Raw genomic sequence first — 18,778 nt, forward strand, 5'->3', positions numbered from 1 at the left:
GGGGGCCGGAGCACGGGCCCCCCCCCCCCAGCAGCGATCCTTGGACCCGGGGCCACGCCGAGCTGAGGCATGGCGGTGCCGGGGCAGAACGTGGCCGTGGTGGTTCACCGAGCCGGGGACCTGCGCCTGGTACGGCCGCGAGGAGCCGGGGCCGGGCGGGGGCGGCGGGGCCGCGCTCGGCGGACGGCGGGGCGGGAGCGGCCCCGCGGGCCTGGGGTGAGCCCGGGGCACCGGCGGTGTCCGGACGGCAGCCCCGGCTCCTCCCGGCTCCGGGAGAGCCTGAACCGGCCCCCAGCGGCCATGGCAGGCGGGTGGCCTGGGGGGCGCGGGGACCCAAATTCGGGGGTGTCCCATGGCTGGGCCCTGCCATCCCCTCTGTGGGGAAGCCCCTGGCCGCTTCGGGATCTTCACGGCGTTACGGGGAATGACCCGGACAGGGAAAAAAAAAGATTTAAAAAAAAAATGCACCTGCCCTCATGTGCCTGGGAGGTGCAGCCTTTTTGCAAGAGGAGTAAATTCATAGATACACTCATTCAAGCATGCTAGAAGCATGCTCATTCCTTCTGCTAGAAGGATGCAAGTGTCAGAAGCATGATTTATTTTTAGCTGGTTCCGGCAACTTTGCGTGTCCCATCGTGTATATTTTCTGGTTTTCCGATCTTGGAAAGGTTTCAGCTGCGGACTGTGCTGCGAGGACACAGGAGGGGATAATCTTGAGATCTTTGCCAACTCTGGGTGGAGAATCGTTTATCCCTGAAACCCAGAATCTCCAAAAAACCTCTCCCCCGCCTCCCCCACAATTAGCCCTTCTCCCAGCTGGGACGGGCTCTCCCAGGGAGCAGGTGGACGGTGGTTGTTGGTTCTTTGCGCTGTCAGAGCCCAGGGGAGCAGCTGCACAGAGGGTTCAGGGGGAGCAGGTGCTGGAGGACCCTCCCAGACAGGGGGGAGCCTTTATTTTGTCCTTTTTTAGTACTTTAATCTCATTCTGCCTCTCTGGCTGCTAATGCTCGGCTCTTTCTGGGTGCTGAATCACTATGGCGCTGCTGCAGGGCCGTGTTTTCCAGTTTGGTGAGTGCCAAAGCGGGGAAGGAAGATTTCCACGGGCAGACATTGGCAGGCAGCTTTCTGTACACAGAGTCCTGGCAGGAGCGCTCCCGGGAACACACAGACTTTGGACACATGCCTTGTTCACGGGATGATTACCAGGGAAGTGATTGATTCTTGCCAGTCCCGCCCAGCCGAAGCCACACGTGCCAAAGCCCGAGTGGTGCCGTGTAGGTGGCTCCTGGTGGCTCCCAGGCTGCTCCCAGGTGCCTTTGACACAATTGTGCTTTCCCTGCAGTCACATGTAGCCTGACTACCAAAAGAAATCTAAATGGGTTGAGGACTGAGGTGGTTCCTCTAGCTCAAGAACACATTTCCAAACCCCTGTGATTTAAGAAAGGTGTCTGAGACTTGTGAAGGGGGACACTGGCTCCATCACAGCTGTGTGGCTGGTCTCTAAGCTGGCTTACACCCAGATGTGTGAGTTTTCCTTGGATATTTGTACTGCTGGAGACCTTAGAGCTGGTCACCAGTGCCCTCCTGCCTCACTGGCAGCACCTTGTGTGATCCTCCCAGGCTTCCCTGAAGTTTCTTCCCTCCATGTGCATGGTGCTCACTGTATTGACCCACTGGTGGTAGGAGTAGTCTCAGCAGTGAACTCTGAACTTGTTATCTGTTATTGATACCCAAAGCTGGGTGACGCCATCTTCCTGTAATTCTCACACCTTTCTTGGTTTTTGGACATGTTTCCTATGGGCAGAGTTGCTGTGATCCCTCTGCTGTGTGAAAATGTGTTTGTTTGTCCTTAAGTAGTTGCACAGGCTCCTCTTTGCTGCCCATTGAGGATTTATTGGTTTTATACTTGTACCATGACTTCTCTTTCCATGTCTCTTTTCACAGAAAATATTTGCTGTGTTTACTTTACCAGTCACCATTTTCTGAACTTCTCAGAGAACAACACACAACGAGCAGAATTTGTGTCTTTGGCGCTCTCCACTTTGGTCACTCCTATTTTCTCCAAATCAGGCTGGAGAATTCACTGCCCACCAAGGTGTCTAGGTTTTCTGGGCACAGTTATTGCCAAGAAAAAAAACAGTGGTTTTGGGTTTTTTTTTTTTTCCACACACACATTTTCAGCTAGAAGTTGTCTTTATCTCTCACTGTGGACTTCCTGCTCAGTCTGAGGTGGGCTGTACCTCTGGTGTGTCACCAGATCCTGTGCTTATTGCATTTCTAGAAAAGAGGTTACATCTAGATTGACCTCTTTCAGAAATAATGCTCTGGGCTGTATCCTCAGTGTAACAAAACAAAGCCCCCACAGAGAAAAATTGCAGATACAAGTCTGAACTTGGAAAATTTCAGTCAGTCATATGAGAACATGTTTCCAGAGTTGGTCTTTCCATGGTGTTTAGAATGCTGAAGTACAAAACAGGAGTTGAGGAATATGCTGGGATTTAAACAGTTAAAATGCAGAACAGTGCTCCTCACAGTTTGAGCAGCAAATGAATTTTTAAGGGTTTACTGTTGGGACTGCTCTGGGGGGCTGTTCTTAGAGACATAATCCTCAGGGTGGGTATTGTATTGTCCTGATGTTGTAAAACCCAGCAAAATAATTTCTTTGGCTTTTGAGGCAGCTGAGGGAGCTGGGTGAAGACAAAAGTCCTGCAGATCTTTTGGGTGGAAGGGTGATATGGGACACTTTTCTGACTTTGGTTTTGTCATTCATCCCATAAAGAGGTGCCATGGCAATTACAAGAGAACGTGAATGTAGACGTTAATAGGTATAAATCATTATGTCTATATTATGTATAAATATTATATATAAATGATGTAGTACTGGCACAGGTTGATGAGGCCTGGCTCAGGTTGTACAGAGAAGCTGTGGCTGCCCATCCCAGGAAGTGTTCAAGGATGTGGTTTGGAGCAACCTGGTCTAGTGGAAGGTATCCCTGCCCACTGCAGGGTGTAGAGTGAGATGAGCTTTAAGGTCCTTTCCAACCCAAACCATTCTGTGATTCTGTTATTCTATCATTATCTAGTAAAAAAAAATTGTATTATTTAAAATAATAATAATAATAATAATAATAATAATAATAATAATAATAATAATATAAACCCTGCAATAGTAAGCCTTTATAGAACTGGTGGTTCACAATCTTCTTGATTACAAAAGGTGATTTTTTTTGTCAGCCAGTGGGATGGATGAAGGATTCAGCTGAAATTTGGGGCTGCTCTAGTGCAGGAAAATTTAGTATGTGTCTCTTGTCTGGGCTGGGAAAGGGAATTTACTACAAAATAATTTGGGGAGTGGATTTACAAGCTGGCAGTGTGCTTGCTCCTACAGCTACCTGTATTACCCTGCTGAGCATGGAAATGAGGGGAGCTTAGGAGCAGGCTCCGTGTGGCACAGCTGTGTCTTATGGAGCAGACAGAACCAAAAACCTTGTCTGCTTATGGGTTTACCTGAGCTAACCAGAGCTAAGTTTCCACAGATATTCCCAGGGATATGAACAGGCAGCTAAATGCTTTTTTTTTTTCTTTTTGTCCATAGGAAAACCGTCCAATCCCAGAACCAGGTCCTAATGGTAGGTCTGTAGATGACTGATTCTGGCTGCTTCCTTTACTTCTCTCTTTGTTTTCTCATTCTCTTTTGTTGCTCCTTGATAATATAAAATATTTCTGAGGAAGTATAAAATTATGCAAAAAACAATTGTGTGGCTGAAACAGATAATGCTGCTTTTCCAGCTGCAAAGAAGAGCTGGAGCAGTCACAGATAAACCTCTTTATCTGGCTTTTTTTGTTTCCTGTTCCATCAGTTTGTGTGTGTCACAGTAAATGGCTCTTGGGACATTCCAGATGATTGTATGCAGGACTAAACATTAATAGAATGGGCATATGGGCTGATAGAAATTCGATTCACTAACTCTCTGGGGCTGAAATCATAGCTTTGGGAGAAGGGAAAATTAAATGGACTTGCTATTTTATTCCTGCTCCAGCAATAATAACGTTCGTTTTCTCATTCTTTTTTGTTGCTCCTTGATAAAATAAAATATTTCTGAGGAAGTATAAAATTATGCAAAAAACAATTGTGTGGCTGAAACAGATAATGCTGCTTTTCCAGCTGCAAAGAAGAGCTGGAGCAGTCACAGATAAACCTCTTTATCTGGCTTTTTTTGTTTCCTGTTCCATCAGTTTGTGTGTGTCACAGTAAATGGCTCTTGGGACATTCCAGATGATTGTATGCAGGACTAAACATTAATAGAATGGGCATATGGGCTGATAGAAATTCGATTCACTAACTCTCTGGGGCTGAAATCATAGCTTTGGGAGAAGGGAAAATTAAATGGACTTGCTATTTTATTCCTGCTCCAGCAATAATAACGTTCCTCTTAAATTGCATTACTTTGTTGACTGTATTTTTGTTGACATCAGCTTTTGTCTTACCCTGTTTTGAGCCTTCTTGCTTTGTGAATCATTGCATAGTTTGTATTTCAGCAGGTGGCTCATGAACGTGCCGCTCTCCTAACGTGTGCACGCACAGTTCTGATATGTTGACTGAATGCCAGTAAATTTGGATGTGCCGATACTGGCTCAGCATTTGCCCATGGGCTGCTCTCCCAGTGCCTAAGAAGGTCGGTTTTCCTACAAGAAACCTTCTCTCCTTTCCTGGCAGAGGTCCTCCTGCGCATGCATTCCGTTGGGATCTGTGGCTCCGACGTTCATTACTGGCAGCACGGTCGAATCGGGGATTTTGTTGTCAAGAATCCCATGGTGCTGGGACACGAAGCTTCCGGGACTGTCATAAAAGTGGGCTCTGGGGTGACTCATCTGAAACCAGGTATCTGGAACCAAACCCATTTGTTTGTTTTCCTCCTAATCAGTTCCGAGAATGTGTCGATAACAGGCTGTGTTTTTTTCCTGTCACGTAAATTTATCTGAAGTTCTGAACTCACAGGGTGACCTCCTTCAAGAAGTGTCACTGTGCTGCAGTTAGTCACCCATCTTGGCCACTGGAATGTGATATTCCTTAGGTAGCTTTATCCTGGGATGTGTTGGGCTGGCCTATTTTAATGCAGAGCAGAGTGTATATTGGTACAAGGTGCCTTTTAAGGAGGCTTGATAAAGCTTCAGAAACCACATCTATAGCTCTTGCCAGCAACCTGCTGTGAGTGTTTCTTCTCTGTGTGTGCTCTTGAAGGAGCAAACGGCTCCTGCAGTGCAGAGGTCACTGGAAACACTGCTGCAGGCCCTGTGGTGGGACCTCCACAGCTTGCTGTGCTTATGAATATCCAAGAAAATGGACTGAGCAGGGAATTTTGTAAAGTTTGCTGGTGACAGCAACTTAGGCAAGGTGGAGAGGATGTGGAGGAGAGCCAGGAAAAGTTACAGAGAGATCAGAGAGGTGCCAGGGAGATGCAAGTGGGATTCAGTGCAGGCACACACAAAGTGATATCCATGACAGAACAAACAAAACCAGCTTCATATCTACATTTCTGTGCTGACCATCACTGCTGGGGGGTGAGACCTTTGGCTCTGACACTGTGCATAGCAGCATTGGCTCCACAGCAGTGAAAATGCAAATTACTGTTGGGAAGGGGACAGAGACTCAGAGGATGTCAGTGCACATCTGGAACTCTGCATGCAGTTCTGGCCTTCTCCTTTCCAAAAGGATGTAAAACAAGTGAGAAGGGTTCAGAGGAAGACAAGGAGATAAAGACATGTGGAGCAGCATCTCTGACAAATGTCCAAGTCAGGAACTCGAGCTGAGAGCTAGAGAGACAACTCAAGAATGTGAGGACTCATGGAGGGCTGGCAGAACAGGTTGCCCATTCTCTGGTTGCTCCAGCACCAGAGCAAGGCACAGTGAGGTGCAGCATGCACCTGAGATGTAGCAGACCATGTAGTTTGCGTGGTGGAAGGAGAAGTTGTTGAGTTTTACTAAATACAAACAAACCATCTGCGACTTGGGAGGCCTCACAGCTGTTGTATAATGTGAGAGTATTCTGCATGTGCCTGTCCTGCCTCTGTCCTGTCAGACACCTGTTGTTGGCCAGCTCAGAGGGGATGCAGTGGCCTAGATGGCTCTTTACTTCCATCCTGATTATCCCTGTGTCTGCCTGAAAGCCTGTTGGTGGAGAGCTTTGCTCAGAGGTTTGGCTCAGATTCCTCTGCCAAATAAATGTGAGGCTTTGTGTCCCTTGTGTACTTGCAAGTTGTACTTTGCTCACACTGTTTTCTCTGGTCCATCCTGCTTTGTGACTGCACTTAAATAATAACTCTTTATCCTGCAGCATGTGTCCTTCCAGCACCCTGGGCTACTCTGTTGTAGCACCAAGCTGTCTCTGTTCCCAGATAAATCCTGCCAGGCTCCTGGGTGTTCTGCACCTTAAGTTTCCTTCCCTGTGAGGCTGGTGAGGCCCTGGAACAGGTTGCTCAGAGCAGCTGTGACTGTCCCATCCCTGGAAGTGTTCAAGGCCAGGTTGGACAGGGCTAGGAGCAGCCTGGGATAGTAGAAGGTGTCCCTGCCCATGGCAGGGAGTGGAACAAGCTGAGCTTTAAGGTCCCTTCCCACAGAAATTCTATGATTCCCAAGGAACAGCCATTTCCAGCTGGCAGCATGGTGGCTAGCCAAACTCACCTGCTCCATCCCCAGTATTTCCTCTTCTACAGATTCAGCAAAATATCTGGTCACAGTGTGATTGCCTGGGGGCTGCCCCTTCATCTCCTGAGGTTGGCTGCAAGGCAGCTGGAGGAAGATGTATGTGGGGCTGAGCTTCCATCTGTGCCTGTGCAAAACCATCTCTTTCCAAGTACCTGGGAAGATCTTGGTGATGGGGCTGCCGTGAAGACAGCAAGACCTTCCTCACGTCCCTCCTGCCTGTGTGCTGCCAGTGTTTCTGTGGTTCTTGGTGCTACTCCTACTTGTGTGCCACCCTGTCCCTGACCCACTCCATCTGCTTTCATCCTGGCAGGTGACCGTGTGGCCATCGAGCCGGGTGTCCCAAGGGAAATGGATGAATTCTGCAAATCTGGGCGCTACAACCTGTCCCCGACCATCTTCTTCTGCGCGACACCGCCCGACGACGGCAACCTGTGCCGCTACTACAAGCACAGTGCAAGCTACTGCTACAAGTCAGTCCCTGCTCCCTCCACAGAGAAATATACACTCCCTGGGGGGAGATTAGCTGCAGCAATCACCTCTTGGCCCTTTGGAACACTCTTTATGTGATCCCAACAGGTTCTATTGCTTTCTGATCCATAAATAACATGCCTAAGCTTGGATGGCAGCCACTTTGCAAAGGGTTTGTCAGGCAGACAGTTTATCCCCTCAGGTGCCAGACATAAACATTTCTTGTATGTCTCCTGGGATGTCACCACTGGTTTACCCTTTAATTATTTTCCTTTTTCCATTTGCTCCCTGCTCTTGGTTTCTCTCCTGTCTTTTTTCATATCCTTGCCTTCCTAGGCCGGTGCCTGAAGGTCTTTGAGCTGAGTTTTGCTGCTGCTTTTCAGGAAACACCAGGGTGACTGCTGACATCTCGCTCTGTCATTTGAAACAGTCACCCCACTTTGAGCAGAGCAGGAACAGAAAGCAGTAGCCCTGCTGAGCTGTTTTTTCATGTGTTTCTGAGTGTCTCCATGAAGCTACCAGCATTACAACATATCAGTTTTCATGTCCAGTTCAGCAAACTTGAATATGTTATTAATTGTGGCAGCAGTGGCACATTTGCTTAGAAGCAAATCTGTGTTTAAACACTCTGGCAAATCATTGAATCCCAAAAGGGTTCGGTTGGGAAGGGACTTTAAAGCTCTTCCCACACCACCCCTTACCATGGGCAGGAATACCTTCCAGTAAGCCAGGTTGCTGCAAGCCCCATTCAGCCTGACCTTGAACACTTCCAGGGATGGGACAGCCACAGCTTCTCTGGGCAACCTGTGCCAGAGCCTCAAATACTCCAGAGACCTGAAAAAGCTGGTACGACATTATACCCACCTAAGTGCCTTTAACAAGGAGTTAAAATTGCCCAAGTAGTGTCCCCCTGAGGCTGCTCTACCTGTGGAGCTTGTTCTTTTTCAGTGTGTATGGAGCTGGTACTTCCATAAGCAGGAACATCCTTGGGATTGATCTTTGGTGTCTGCACAAAAAGTGTTCAGGATCATGTCAGTTGGAAGGAGGCACTTGACTGCTCTTCTCCTGGGAGTCCTCAGGCAGGAAGCTTTCAAAGCAGATACCAAGCAGCTGCTGTCAGGATGAGGTGCTGGTCTGGATGGGATTAGCATCTCACTGTCCAGACCCACTGCCATCGATTTCCTGTGTATCAAAATAATGTTTTCTGACAACATCACAAGTTTAAACTTGAGAGGAAGTGGATGGTATGTAGCTGGCTTCTTCCAGGCTTTTGCTTTTCTCCTCCAATTTGATCAAATATTACTTTGGCTATTTTTGTTTTGTTTTATTTTATTTTTAAGCTTTGGGATGCAGAGCCTGGACCTGGTGCTCCCAGTTTCACATCAGCAGTGCTGTGGCTGGCTCATGTAGAGCGGGTTGCCTGGCACGCAGTCACTCTGCCAGCACAGATTTGCTAAGAACAGATGATGGCTGAGCTCAGTGAGCTTTCACACGTTTGGGCAGTTACTGTGTGTCCTGCTGGTGGACAGACTCTGTCGTGGGTGCTCAGAGTAACTTGATGGAGGTGGGATCATGCCCTCCCCATTGACAGGGCAGTGCCCAAACCCAGCAGTAGCAGACATGATGCCAGACTCTGTGACAATGGAACTCTTGGAGTCAGACCTTTAAAGCTCTTGGAAGTAAGGGATATGCAGATATCTTATAGCTGTCTTCCCACAGCCATCATTTCCATTTTTTTGGCTTCACACTGGCCTGGCTGAGATCTGACCTTAAGCTTCCCTGTGCTGTCACAGTCCCTGCTGACCTTCCTGGCAGGCACAGCTTCCAGAGCAGTGTGAGAACCCACATTGGTGGCTTGCTGGTGGGCAGTGTTTTGGGGCTGAGATTGATTTCTTTCAGCAGTTCAGAAGGGTTTCACTTCCTCTGCTTTTTTCTGTCACTTATGTTGGCTGTGTTACAGGGCTGGTTTTGTCCAAAACATGTATGATACCCACTGCACATGTTGTCCCTGACTGCTGGGAGGATGCACAGTGGGACCGGTCCACTTGTTAAAACACTTGGTGCATCAGGGAAGGTGATCCTGGTTGTTACCAGGAAGGGAGGCCTGGATCTGGCTGCCTTTCCTGGTGGCCTCACCTTTGGCAGCAGGATGTTTTCTAAAAGCTGATTCAGCTTGGTGGGGGTTCTGGGAGCTCACTGGTGGGTGAGCCATAGGGCAGCTTCGGGGTAGTACGTTTGCAACTGGGGGGTTTATTCTAAAGGGAATGAGTGACAAAAGAGTGCTTGTTGACTCACCAGATACTGGAGAGTTGATGTGGGGAAGTTTGTGGGTCCCTGGGTGTGGTGCTTGGGCAAACTTCACTGAAAAATGCATCAGGTGCACTTGATGCTGCTTCAGAGCGGGGAAAGAAGCAATGGAATCTCTTGAAGTGTATTCCAGCCTATTTCCCTGACCGCAGGTGGCAGTGTGTTTTGCCACTGTGCTTTACACCCATGTTTGGTTTTTGAGTGTCATGGCTTTCCCCGTCACCCTCATGAACTACATTGGTGACTGTTCCTTGTGTTCCATTCTTGCAGGCTTCCAGATAATGTCACCTTTGAGGAAGGAGCCCTTATCGAGCCCCTGTCCGTGGGAATCCATGCCTGCAAAAGAGCAGGAGTCACTCTGGGAAGCAAAGTCTTCGTGTCTGGCTCTGGTACAGTGCTCACAGCCGGTCCCTTGGGTTCCCTGCTTGCTGGGAGGGGATGGGCAGGCTCAGGCTCTGCTTCTGGGCTCTGCTGGAAGGGATGAGGGATCAGGGGGACCTTGGGGCTGCCAAAGCCTCCTTTGGCCAGGAGCACTCTGGGCATGTTCAGAGGTGGGGCTGATGCTGCCTGGCAGTGGTACACGTTCTCTTTTCTCCCCTTTGTACCCAGGACCAATCGGCCTCGTTAATGTGATTGTTGCTAAGATGATGGGTGCAGCAGTCGTGGTGGTTACAGGTGAGTCCTTTCAGCCCTTTCAGAGTGTGCCTGTTTCCCACCATACAGAATCACAAAATCATTAATCATTAAATCATTAGATCATCGAGTCCAACCACTAACCCAGCACTGCCAAGCCCAACCATGTTTATATAAGTGCCTCATCCACATGTTTTTTGAACAGTTCCAGGGATGGTGACTCTACCACTTCTATGGAGAGCCTGTTCCAGTACCTGACCACCCTTCCAGGGAGGTTTCATCTTAGCAGGTTATTTTTACTTCTGGTAGTGCTAGATGATGGCCCAGACAGTGTTTGCCCACTGTTTTGTGTGTGCAGCCACACTGTGATCTCCACTTATCTTTCTCTGCCCTTCTATCTGCTCCTGCTGGGGGTTTCATTATTCACTGGTTATCCACAGTGACTGAAATGGCCTTTTCAGGGTCTCTACATTTCAGAAATGGGTGTTCCTTGCATGACTGTATCCTGGATGTTTCTAGTTGAGCTGTTGCTTGCAGGAATGTCTTTGTCCAGCTGTGTCAGGAAAACCTCTGAGGAAGGAGATCCCATCTTCCTAGATACCTTTTCCAGGTTAGCATCTCTTAATTAAGGTTTTTCTAGGGTCCACTCACCAACTGTCATTTATGGAGGTTCCCCCTTTATGAAAGAACTGAGTCTTCACCACCTTTGCAGCTGTCCTTCAGGTTGTTGAGACAGCCATTCCATCCCCCCCCTTTTTTGCCATGCTAACCTAGCCCAGTTCCTTCTAGCTCTCCTCTAAGGTTCAGGCCCTCTCTCTCTGTAGCTTGCCCAGAAGGATGGAGAGCTGGAGTAACCTCAGGATGTTCTCTGGCTGAAATTTCCACCTGGGGGTTGAACAGGGTCTGGAAATGGTGCTTCCAGCTCCCACTATGGGTCTTCAGTCTTTCTGAGTGGTGAAGGCCAGGAGGAGCAGTTAGAGGTGCCATTGGACATTGAGCACTGACTGCTGCAGTTTTTATGTCAAAGCCCTGAAGGCTCTTGACCTTCCAGAAAGCTGTTACTCACCTCCCATACTTTGAGCCAAGTGTGTTTTTGACCTTTCCATTACTGTGTTACTTGACCCACTTCGGGTTAAGAGATAAAATTCAGGTCCCACCCTCTTGCCTTCACAGAAACATCCTTCAGTAGTAGCTCAGGACAAAACACAAGGTCTTCTCCTCCCTTAATCCCTTTCCTCTCGAGTCCAGGGCATTTTTAGCTGTGCTGACCTCACCCTGCAGGTGTGTGTGCTTGATGGATGTGGTCGGTCCACACCTCAGATTTTGTGAAGTGTTGTCATTTGAGGATGATGTTTGCTGTAGCAGGAAAAACAGCTCTGCCTCCTGAATCATGCACGAGGAACCTTGTGCCCAGCTGGGCTGGTGCAGGGGCTGGGGGTGTCCCATTCCCTGGGTGGGGAAGGCTTGGTGAGTGGGGTTGGTGGGGCTGAGGCAGCTGGCTCAGCCTGCCCCTTATTCCTCTTCCAGGAATGGGTGTGTCTTCCCCCTAGTACCAGGAGATGCTCCTGATGGGGACTTTGGCAAGGTGAGCTGGCTGTCGTGTGCCACAGGAAGTGACTGGTGCTTGGTTTGCAGGATCAGCAAGCCTGGATACATGGAATTGCCCTTTTCTTATCTTTATGTGCTAGCCTAGGTGCTGATTCTGGCTTATGGATGTCTCTTCCACATGAGCGGGGTTTGGCTGAGGTGCTCAAACCATGAAGGTGCTGTCCCAAGTCAAATATTTGACCGTGACATGAGCTGAGGAATGGGTTTGGTTTGGCTTGTGCTGCTGGAGATTTTGCTGCCTGTCTCAAGGAACTACTTTTTGTTTTGGCTTTAGGAGCCAACACCTGTGAGGCGCCTGTCTGCCCACAGAGGCCCTCTTGTACTTTGCTACCAGATTATCTGAATTCATTGTCCTGTGTTTTTATCATGTGTCTGTGAAGAGCTTTGTCTGTGCAGCACTTATGGCTTTAAAAATCTGTGTTTGTTTTGACAAGTTTCTCACAGATCTAGAAATATTTAGAAAAGCTTTTTTGTGAGAACTCACCTCCTACAACTTCTGTCTTTGGCTTGCCCAGAGTGTTTGATGTATTTAATGGACTCCAGTTGGGTGAGAAGACCAATTTGTTTCATAGGTCCTCATCTACTCTTCCAAAAGGTCTGTGTCTTTTTCCCCTCCCCTCCTGAGTGGGCGTGATTGATATTTATGGGCAACCTTCTCCTGTCTTCCTGCCTTGTTGTTGCTCTGAAAAGCTGCTTTTCTCCTCAGATGCATGTAAAAGATCAGCCTTCCTCCCCAGTGAAGGGGCCATTTAGGTGTTTATGTTGGGCTGTCTTGCACTGCACTGTCTGTCACTGAAGGTGCACTTAATAATTCCTACTTAAGGGAAATTATTCTCCTTGTTCTATCTGAATCTGAAGTTCTGGGTGCTGATGCCTCCAGAAACCCTGGAATTCAAGGTCAGGGGAGGTGAGTAACTGTACAGAACTCAACTCCTTTGAGAAAGAAGATGAGCAGAGAAAATCTGAGAATAATCAAGAGTATTTATTTGCTTGTTAAGTTGGCTCATAAACCATCATGAGAAGCTTAAGGGTAATTTGATAACTTCACTGGAAGCAAACCAAACTTTAATTAGCTCCAGGGGCTGGGACGTGAAAACAAACTTCTGACTAGAGGCAAGATGCAAGCCATTAATTGTTTAATTGACTAGTTTCCCAAGAGCTATGTGGGTTTAAAGTGCAAAGGACTTGATCCTTCCCAAGACTCACAAGTGTCTGGAGCTCTGAACAGATCTGTCTGCTTCACTAAGTGCTTCCTGGTGATTCAGGTGTACTGGGATGTTACTGCAGCCCTGGCCAGGGCTGACAGTGTTGCTGCTGCATTCCATGCGCTGCTTAGAGCCAGGGCTTCCTTCCCAAGCAGGTCAGCAAACCAGAGGCCAGCTGCAGGGAAGATGTGGGATTTTTTTGCTGTCTGGGAGTGATTTTGTGGCCACTTTGAAATGCACTGGCAGCCTTGTTACTCTAGGACACTGCCTGTGGATTATTTCTGCTAGAGAGAAAGTATAAAGTATGTAAAATATAGACTAGAATGTCTCTAATATTTTATATATTTATATATTATACATATATAATATTTTAAAATATATATTTACCATTTAAAATACATTATTGATTCAAGAGATGTTAAAAATGGTAGAATCCAGAATCTGTGTCTGCTGTGAACTGCTATTGTGAGACCAAACTTCACAGGGAGTTTAGTCATTACTTGACAGTACTGTTGACTCCCTGTGGTCTCCTTGCCATACATTGAGAATTGGGAGACACCAACCATGCTGGGCAAAAGTGTTTCATAGCACTTGAAGTGCCTCAAAAAGCTCCTGGCCATGCAATAGGTGCATGGGAGGTCTCTGAGTGCAGCTCAGCTGGGGTCAAGCATCACCCCACACACAGCCTGGAGCCCAGTGAAGTCCCAGATGAAATCCCAAAGAGCTTGGAAGGGACAGAAGTGACTCCTGCAGCCACAGGAACGAGCCCATGTTGGGGCTTCCAGGGTGATGCTGCCTTTTCTTTTCAGCCTTGGCTTTTCCTCTTTTGTCTGCATTTATTACCCTTTGTTACCCCTTCTTGAAACGCTCTCCACTGCTTTCCTTGGTGCTCAGCTTGGTAGTTGTGCCCACACTTGGCATCCTGAGCCTTCCAGCTGCCTGTGGGGGCATGTCCATCATCTGGCCTGCCAGTGAGTGCCTGTCCATCCCCTGCCCTGCCAGTGAGTGCCATCATTTTTGCTGAGGGATGGGCAGGGTAGAGCCTCTGGCTCACTCCCAGGACTGCAGCTGAGTCAGAGCAGCTCATGTTGGAGAACTGGCCTTATCCTCCTCCTCTTTCCCTTGATATTTTCACCCCACCCCATCTCTGACTTCTCTGAAGACTGTACCCTGGTGAGAGGGGTGTTTTCCTCTTTGCTGTGTGTGCCTCGACCACAGGCATCGTTTTCTGAGTCTTCAAGCCCAGGACCTCTGGGAGGAGACCACCCCTCAATTTTGGGTCTAGGAAATCTTGGCTTATACATCTTTTCCAGTGCCAGCATGCAGACCCTGTAGAACACTGCTTTAGTGTAGGGAAGAGAGGTGATTCCTTCCTGGAAATCCCACTCTTCTCCTCAGCTGTCCATGTCCTTATCTCCAGAGGTGGCCTGGTTACCAGTGGTGCCTGGAGAGGAATAGGTGGCTTTCCTCCACGGGATGTGGGATGCCCCAGCAGGACAGCTTGGTTCAAACCCCCTGTGGATCTTCAGGTGATACTTACAGCCCTGTCAGAATCCCTCAGAGCAGAGTACAGGAGTACAGCCATGCCCTCACAGATGTTTATCATCACCAGCTTTGTTGCTCCATGTTAATGGTGTGTCTCAGGTCCACCTTCTTACCAGGTCCACTCCCTTTTTTCTTTATGGGATTGCCTGCTCATTCATCTGTGACAGAAACTATCTGAGAGATGCTCAGCAGCCTCCAGAGATGCTGCAGGAAGGGTAAAGAGCAGGCCAGGTCTGTGACAGTGCAGACACACTAAGTGTTTACAACGAATGCATTCTGCAGTTTGCTCAGCTGAAGCCACCTGCTGAGGGTTCCTTGAGGAAGCCCTTGGAGAGCACATGGTCTGTTCTCATTGGGTGCTGTTGGAAGTGAAATGGCCACATTAATGATCCTTTGAGCCTGTTGTCTCCTGTTGGAAGGATTTCTTGGTTCTGTCCATAGCCATGTCTACTCTCTGGATGCACTCTCAGTGTTCTGGCAGTACCAAAGAGAAACCGCCCATGGTAGGGAATGGAACTTCAAAGTGGAGTGGAGCTTTGAAGTCCCTTCCAACCCAAACTATTCCAGGATTTTATGATCATTCTCTGCCTGCCAAGAAGGGGTGAATCCTCACCTCTTCCAGTTGTGCACTGTACTGTGCACACATGTAGTGAGCAGATGCCAGGTCCAGGTTCTTCCCCCTCTTTCACATAATGCTCCAATTCTTGGCTTGGTTTTCTTTCCACAGACTTATCTGCCTCTCGCCTGCAAACAGCCAAGGAGGTGGGGGCAGATTTCACCATTCAGGTGAAGAATGAGACCCCGCAGGAGGTGGCCTCCAAAGTGGAAAGTGTGCTTGGCTGCATGCCTGAGATAACTGTGGAGTGCACAGGAGTACAAGCCTGTATCCAGGCTGGAATTTATGTGAGTACCACTTGTTCCAAAGGCAGACCAGTGATGGTGTTGGTCTGGCTTTTTCTGGGATGGTTCAGTGAATGAGCTATTTCACTCCCACAGTGCTTAATTTAAGTGAGCTTGGTTTGGGGAGAGAAGCTGCTCCTTAGACAATAAACTGAGAGAGACAATTAAAGTGTTAACATCAGCGTGGGGATAATTAATTTGATTAAGCTTGGGTGCTTAGTCACTTACCAAGGAGACTTCAGTACGATCCCCAAACCCAGGGAGTAGGACAGCAGCTTCCATTGAAGTTATGTCCAAATAAGAAGAGTAATCAAGAAAATTAATTCCAGAAGGAATGAAAGAAGCAATTAAGAAAGGGATGTTTTGCTGCCATGAATATCCTAACAGGAAAATGGGGGAAGGTTAATGTGGAGTTTCACAGTGAAAGGACAGGAGGGGAATGGGTCAAACTGCAAAAAGAGAAATTCCAGTAGAGCATCAGGCTCTTAGTTTTAAATCTCTCCCACTGAAATCCCAAAGTACTTTTTGTAGTCCTAAATGCTAGCCATTTTTCAGAATGGGGTTTTCAGAATAGGAATCCTTCAGAGATTTTCAAAAGATTGCATTTTTTGCTTTGATTAACACGTGTTTGACAGACTCCTGACAGCATCCTGCCTCTCCCTGGCTTCTCTGCTGTGTCCCAGGAAATCCATTGCAGCCATGAAGGGTGGCTCCTGCAGCTGTGCTCTGCAAAATGTAACCTGTTTGTGTGTTTGCTCTCCAGGCCACTCGTTCTGGTGGGACCTTGGTTCTGGTGGGGCTGGGGCCTGAGATGGTGACGGTGCCCATCGTGAACGCTGCTGTGCGGGAAGTGGACATCCGTGGGATATTCCGCTACTGCAACACGTGAGCCTTGTGCTGGGGGGGCTGATGTGTCTCCAAGTTAAAATTCTTCAGAGCTCTACTTTCTTGCTGGTGGAGAAAATCTCTTTTCTTAATCTGTAGGTCTCCAGGGAGGATTTATGGGATGTCATCACGCTCCTTCTTAAAATGAGAAGTGTTATTAAGTAGGCAGTTTGGGAACTGGATCAGCTGCTGCATCCCTTTGTATCCCTGTTGCTCTAATTTGGCCCATTCATGGTTGAACCTGATGATCTTGGAGGCCTTTTCCAATCTCAGTGTTTCTATGATTCTAAACAGAATGGCAACACAATCCCTATGAGGGACTCTGTGCCAGAGAAGAGGCCGGAAGCTGGCTGAGGCTTTTCCTTTTTTCTCCCTGCACTGAGTCCATGAGTTTGAGCTCCACCATGGTCAGTGTGCAGGCAAGAGGCCAGGCAAGAGGAGAGCAGAGCATGGCAGTTTTAGTTTTCATTCAGGGCATCCAAAGTAGTAGTTTCCTGTGATTTTCTCTTGCTTTCTGTGATTTCACTTACCCTCTCAACTCTCTGTGTAGCAGTGCCTGTCTTCTCAGAGCTCAGCAGCCCAGAGCAGCTGGCTTGTCCCATCTCCCATACCAGACACCAGAAGGTTCTTTGCAGGCAAAACTTCCCTGAGCTAGGGAAGTAACTGTGATGATCCAGGCTGCTCCATGCTCTTTTCCTGGACTCCAAACTAGTGACTGCTCTCATCCCCTGCTCTCTGCTTCCCTTGCAGGTGGCCTGTGGCCATCGCTCTTCTCGCATCCAAGCGGATCAACGTCAAGCCCTTGGTTACACACCGTTTTCCCCTGGAGAAGGCTCTGGAGGCCTTTGAGACCACCAAGAGGGGTGAGGGGGTCAAAGTCATGCTGAAGTGTGACCCCACTGATCAGAACCCCTGAGCTGTCCCAGTGCCCGGCCCTCATCCCTGCTGCTTGTAACTAGAAAATTAAATGTAATGAGGGTGAATGGTACTGGGAGACACCATTAGAGCATTAACAGGTTACTACAAATGGACAACCAATAGTTTGAATCAAAATGCTGAATTAGAGATAATGGGTTGCACAGTTGGTGGCTCTTCTTCACAGACCACACGTGCAGGAGAGCCTGGCCAAGTTCCTCCATGCCAGGGAGGAACTGGCATGTGGCACAGCAAAGGTGGAGCTGCTGGCACTCCCCCTTCCTGTCCCACACTGCCCTGGCTGCAGCATTTCCTGCATGGCAATCCCTGGATGCAAAATAGCCCTATGTGAATATTCCCCCTTCCCTCGTGGGTGCTCAGGGACTGTACAGCCTGTGGAACAAAGCCTGGCCCTCCCCACTCTACGGGAAGCACTGGCACATTCAGGTCATTCTCTCCACGCTCTTCTCAAAGCTCAGAAATGGGGTTTTTGGGAAACTTGGAGGCCAGCTGGGACCATGTCTGCTGTGTCACCCCCCAACAGCTCCTCGTGGGACCACTGCAGGCAGGGAAACTGTGAGTGCTGAGAGCCCTGTTCTTATGTACCTCCCATGAAGGGGCTGTGGGGGGCACAGCTGCTTTTGACATGGAAAGGAGCACAGATGAGACATGACAGGACATGTGGTGAAGCATCATCTCAAAGGTTTTACCACTGCTTTGAGTGAGCATCACTCAAAGGTTTTACCACTGCAAACAAATCATAATTATTTGGGAATATCAAGCCTTCCTGCTGAGTTTGTGAGCCACAAACAAGGTACTAATGTGGTAGGAAAAAATCTAATCTTTGATTACAGTCATGTTAATTTTAGTACTGAGAGATCAGTTCCTTCCTTGGTACTGAATTTTCCTCAATAAATTCTGGCTGCTTGAGACCTTCCAGATGTGTTCCTTGAAGTGTGGGGTGGTGGGTTGGAGGGGCTTGCAGGGGACTGTGCAGACCTAAGCCTCGCCAGGGTGCAGGCTGAGCTCAGTGTTGGCAGGATTGTGGAACCTCAAAAGACCCAACCACTTGCAAATGAAGCCTCATGTTTATTCCAGATTTGGCCAAGTTAATCCTGGCAGAGATGGAAAGCCCCAAGTCCATGCTGAATTTCACAGGGATGAGACATAACCCAGGGGAACTTTCTGTAGCTGGAAGAAGTGGTCAAAATACGTGCTCAGCACATTCCTATGCTGGGAAGAACCCCGTTGGCATGACTGGGGATTCACTGGCCATCCTGACTCCTGTCCTCTGGGGATCCCCACTGGCATGGCTGGAAGACCAGTGGCCATTGCAAGATTATTCTTGCTGGGAAATGTAAATTTGCTCTCTGTAGTCCTAGGGGGCTCTTTAGCATCCCGATGGCTGGAATTATTCCCACAGCTCAGCTGGCTGGGCTCCTTGTCTGATCTGCTCCTTCAGCAGGTCTTGCTGGGGGTGATGGGGCTGGTGGAGATAAGCAGTGGGGCTGTGCCTGAAATCCCCCACCCCCGACTCCATGTATGTCATCAGTGCAGGGGAAACTCTCTCCGACTTAGCCCATTTTCCAGTGGGCTGGAGTTAATG

At 48.5% G+C, this 18,778-nt stretch overlaps 1 protein-coding gene across 1 annotated transcript; it reads left to right on the forward strand.

Annotated features, from left to right (window-relative positions):
* The first annotated feature begins 3 nt into the window (after window positions 1-3).
* On the forward strand, window positions 4-18,104 carry SORD (sorbitol dehydrogenase). Its single transcript, XM_041418590.1, has 9 exons — window positions 4-129; window positions 3,596-3,629; window positions 4,718-4,882; window positions 7,017-7,176; window positions 9,752-9,870; window positions 10,091-10,156; window positions 15,200-15,375; window positions 16,136-16,257; window positions 17,008-18,104. Exons 1-9 carry the CDS (start codon window positions 70-72, stop codon window positions 17,171-17,173), a joined length of 1,068 nt encoding a protein of 355 aa, XP_041274524.1. The 5' UTR covers window positions 4-69; the 3' UTR covers window positions 17,174-18,104.
* The last annotated feature ends 674 nt before the right edge of the window (window positions 18,105-18,778 follow it).

The sequence above is a fragment of the Onychostruthus taczanowskii genome, unplaced genomic scaffold, assembly GCF_017590055.1.
Source record: "Onychostruthus taczanowskii isolate IOZ18803 unplaced genomic scaffold, ASM1759005v1 scaffold6, whole genome shotgun sequence".
Taxonomy (NCBI): domain Eukaryota; kingdom Metazoa; phylum Chordata; class Aves; order Passeriformes; family Passeridae; genus Onychostruthus; species Onychostruthus taczanowskii.

Bases quoted from the DNA above. Each gene is read 5' to 3' on its own strand.
- SORD (XM_041418590.1), top strand. From the start codon at position 70: ATGGCGGTGCCGGGGCAGAACGTGGCCGTGGTGGTTCACCGAGCCGGG. The intron at 4,883-7,016 runs GTATCTGGAACC...TCATCCTGGCAG, and splicing joins GGTGACTCATCTGAAACCAG to GTGACCGTGTGGCCATCGAG. The intron at 16,258-17,007 runs GTGAGCCTTGTG...CTTCCCTTGCAG, and splicing joins ATATTCCGCTACTGCAACAC to GTGGCCTGTGGCCATCGCTC.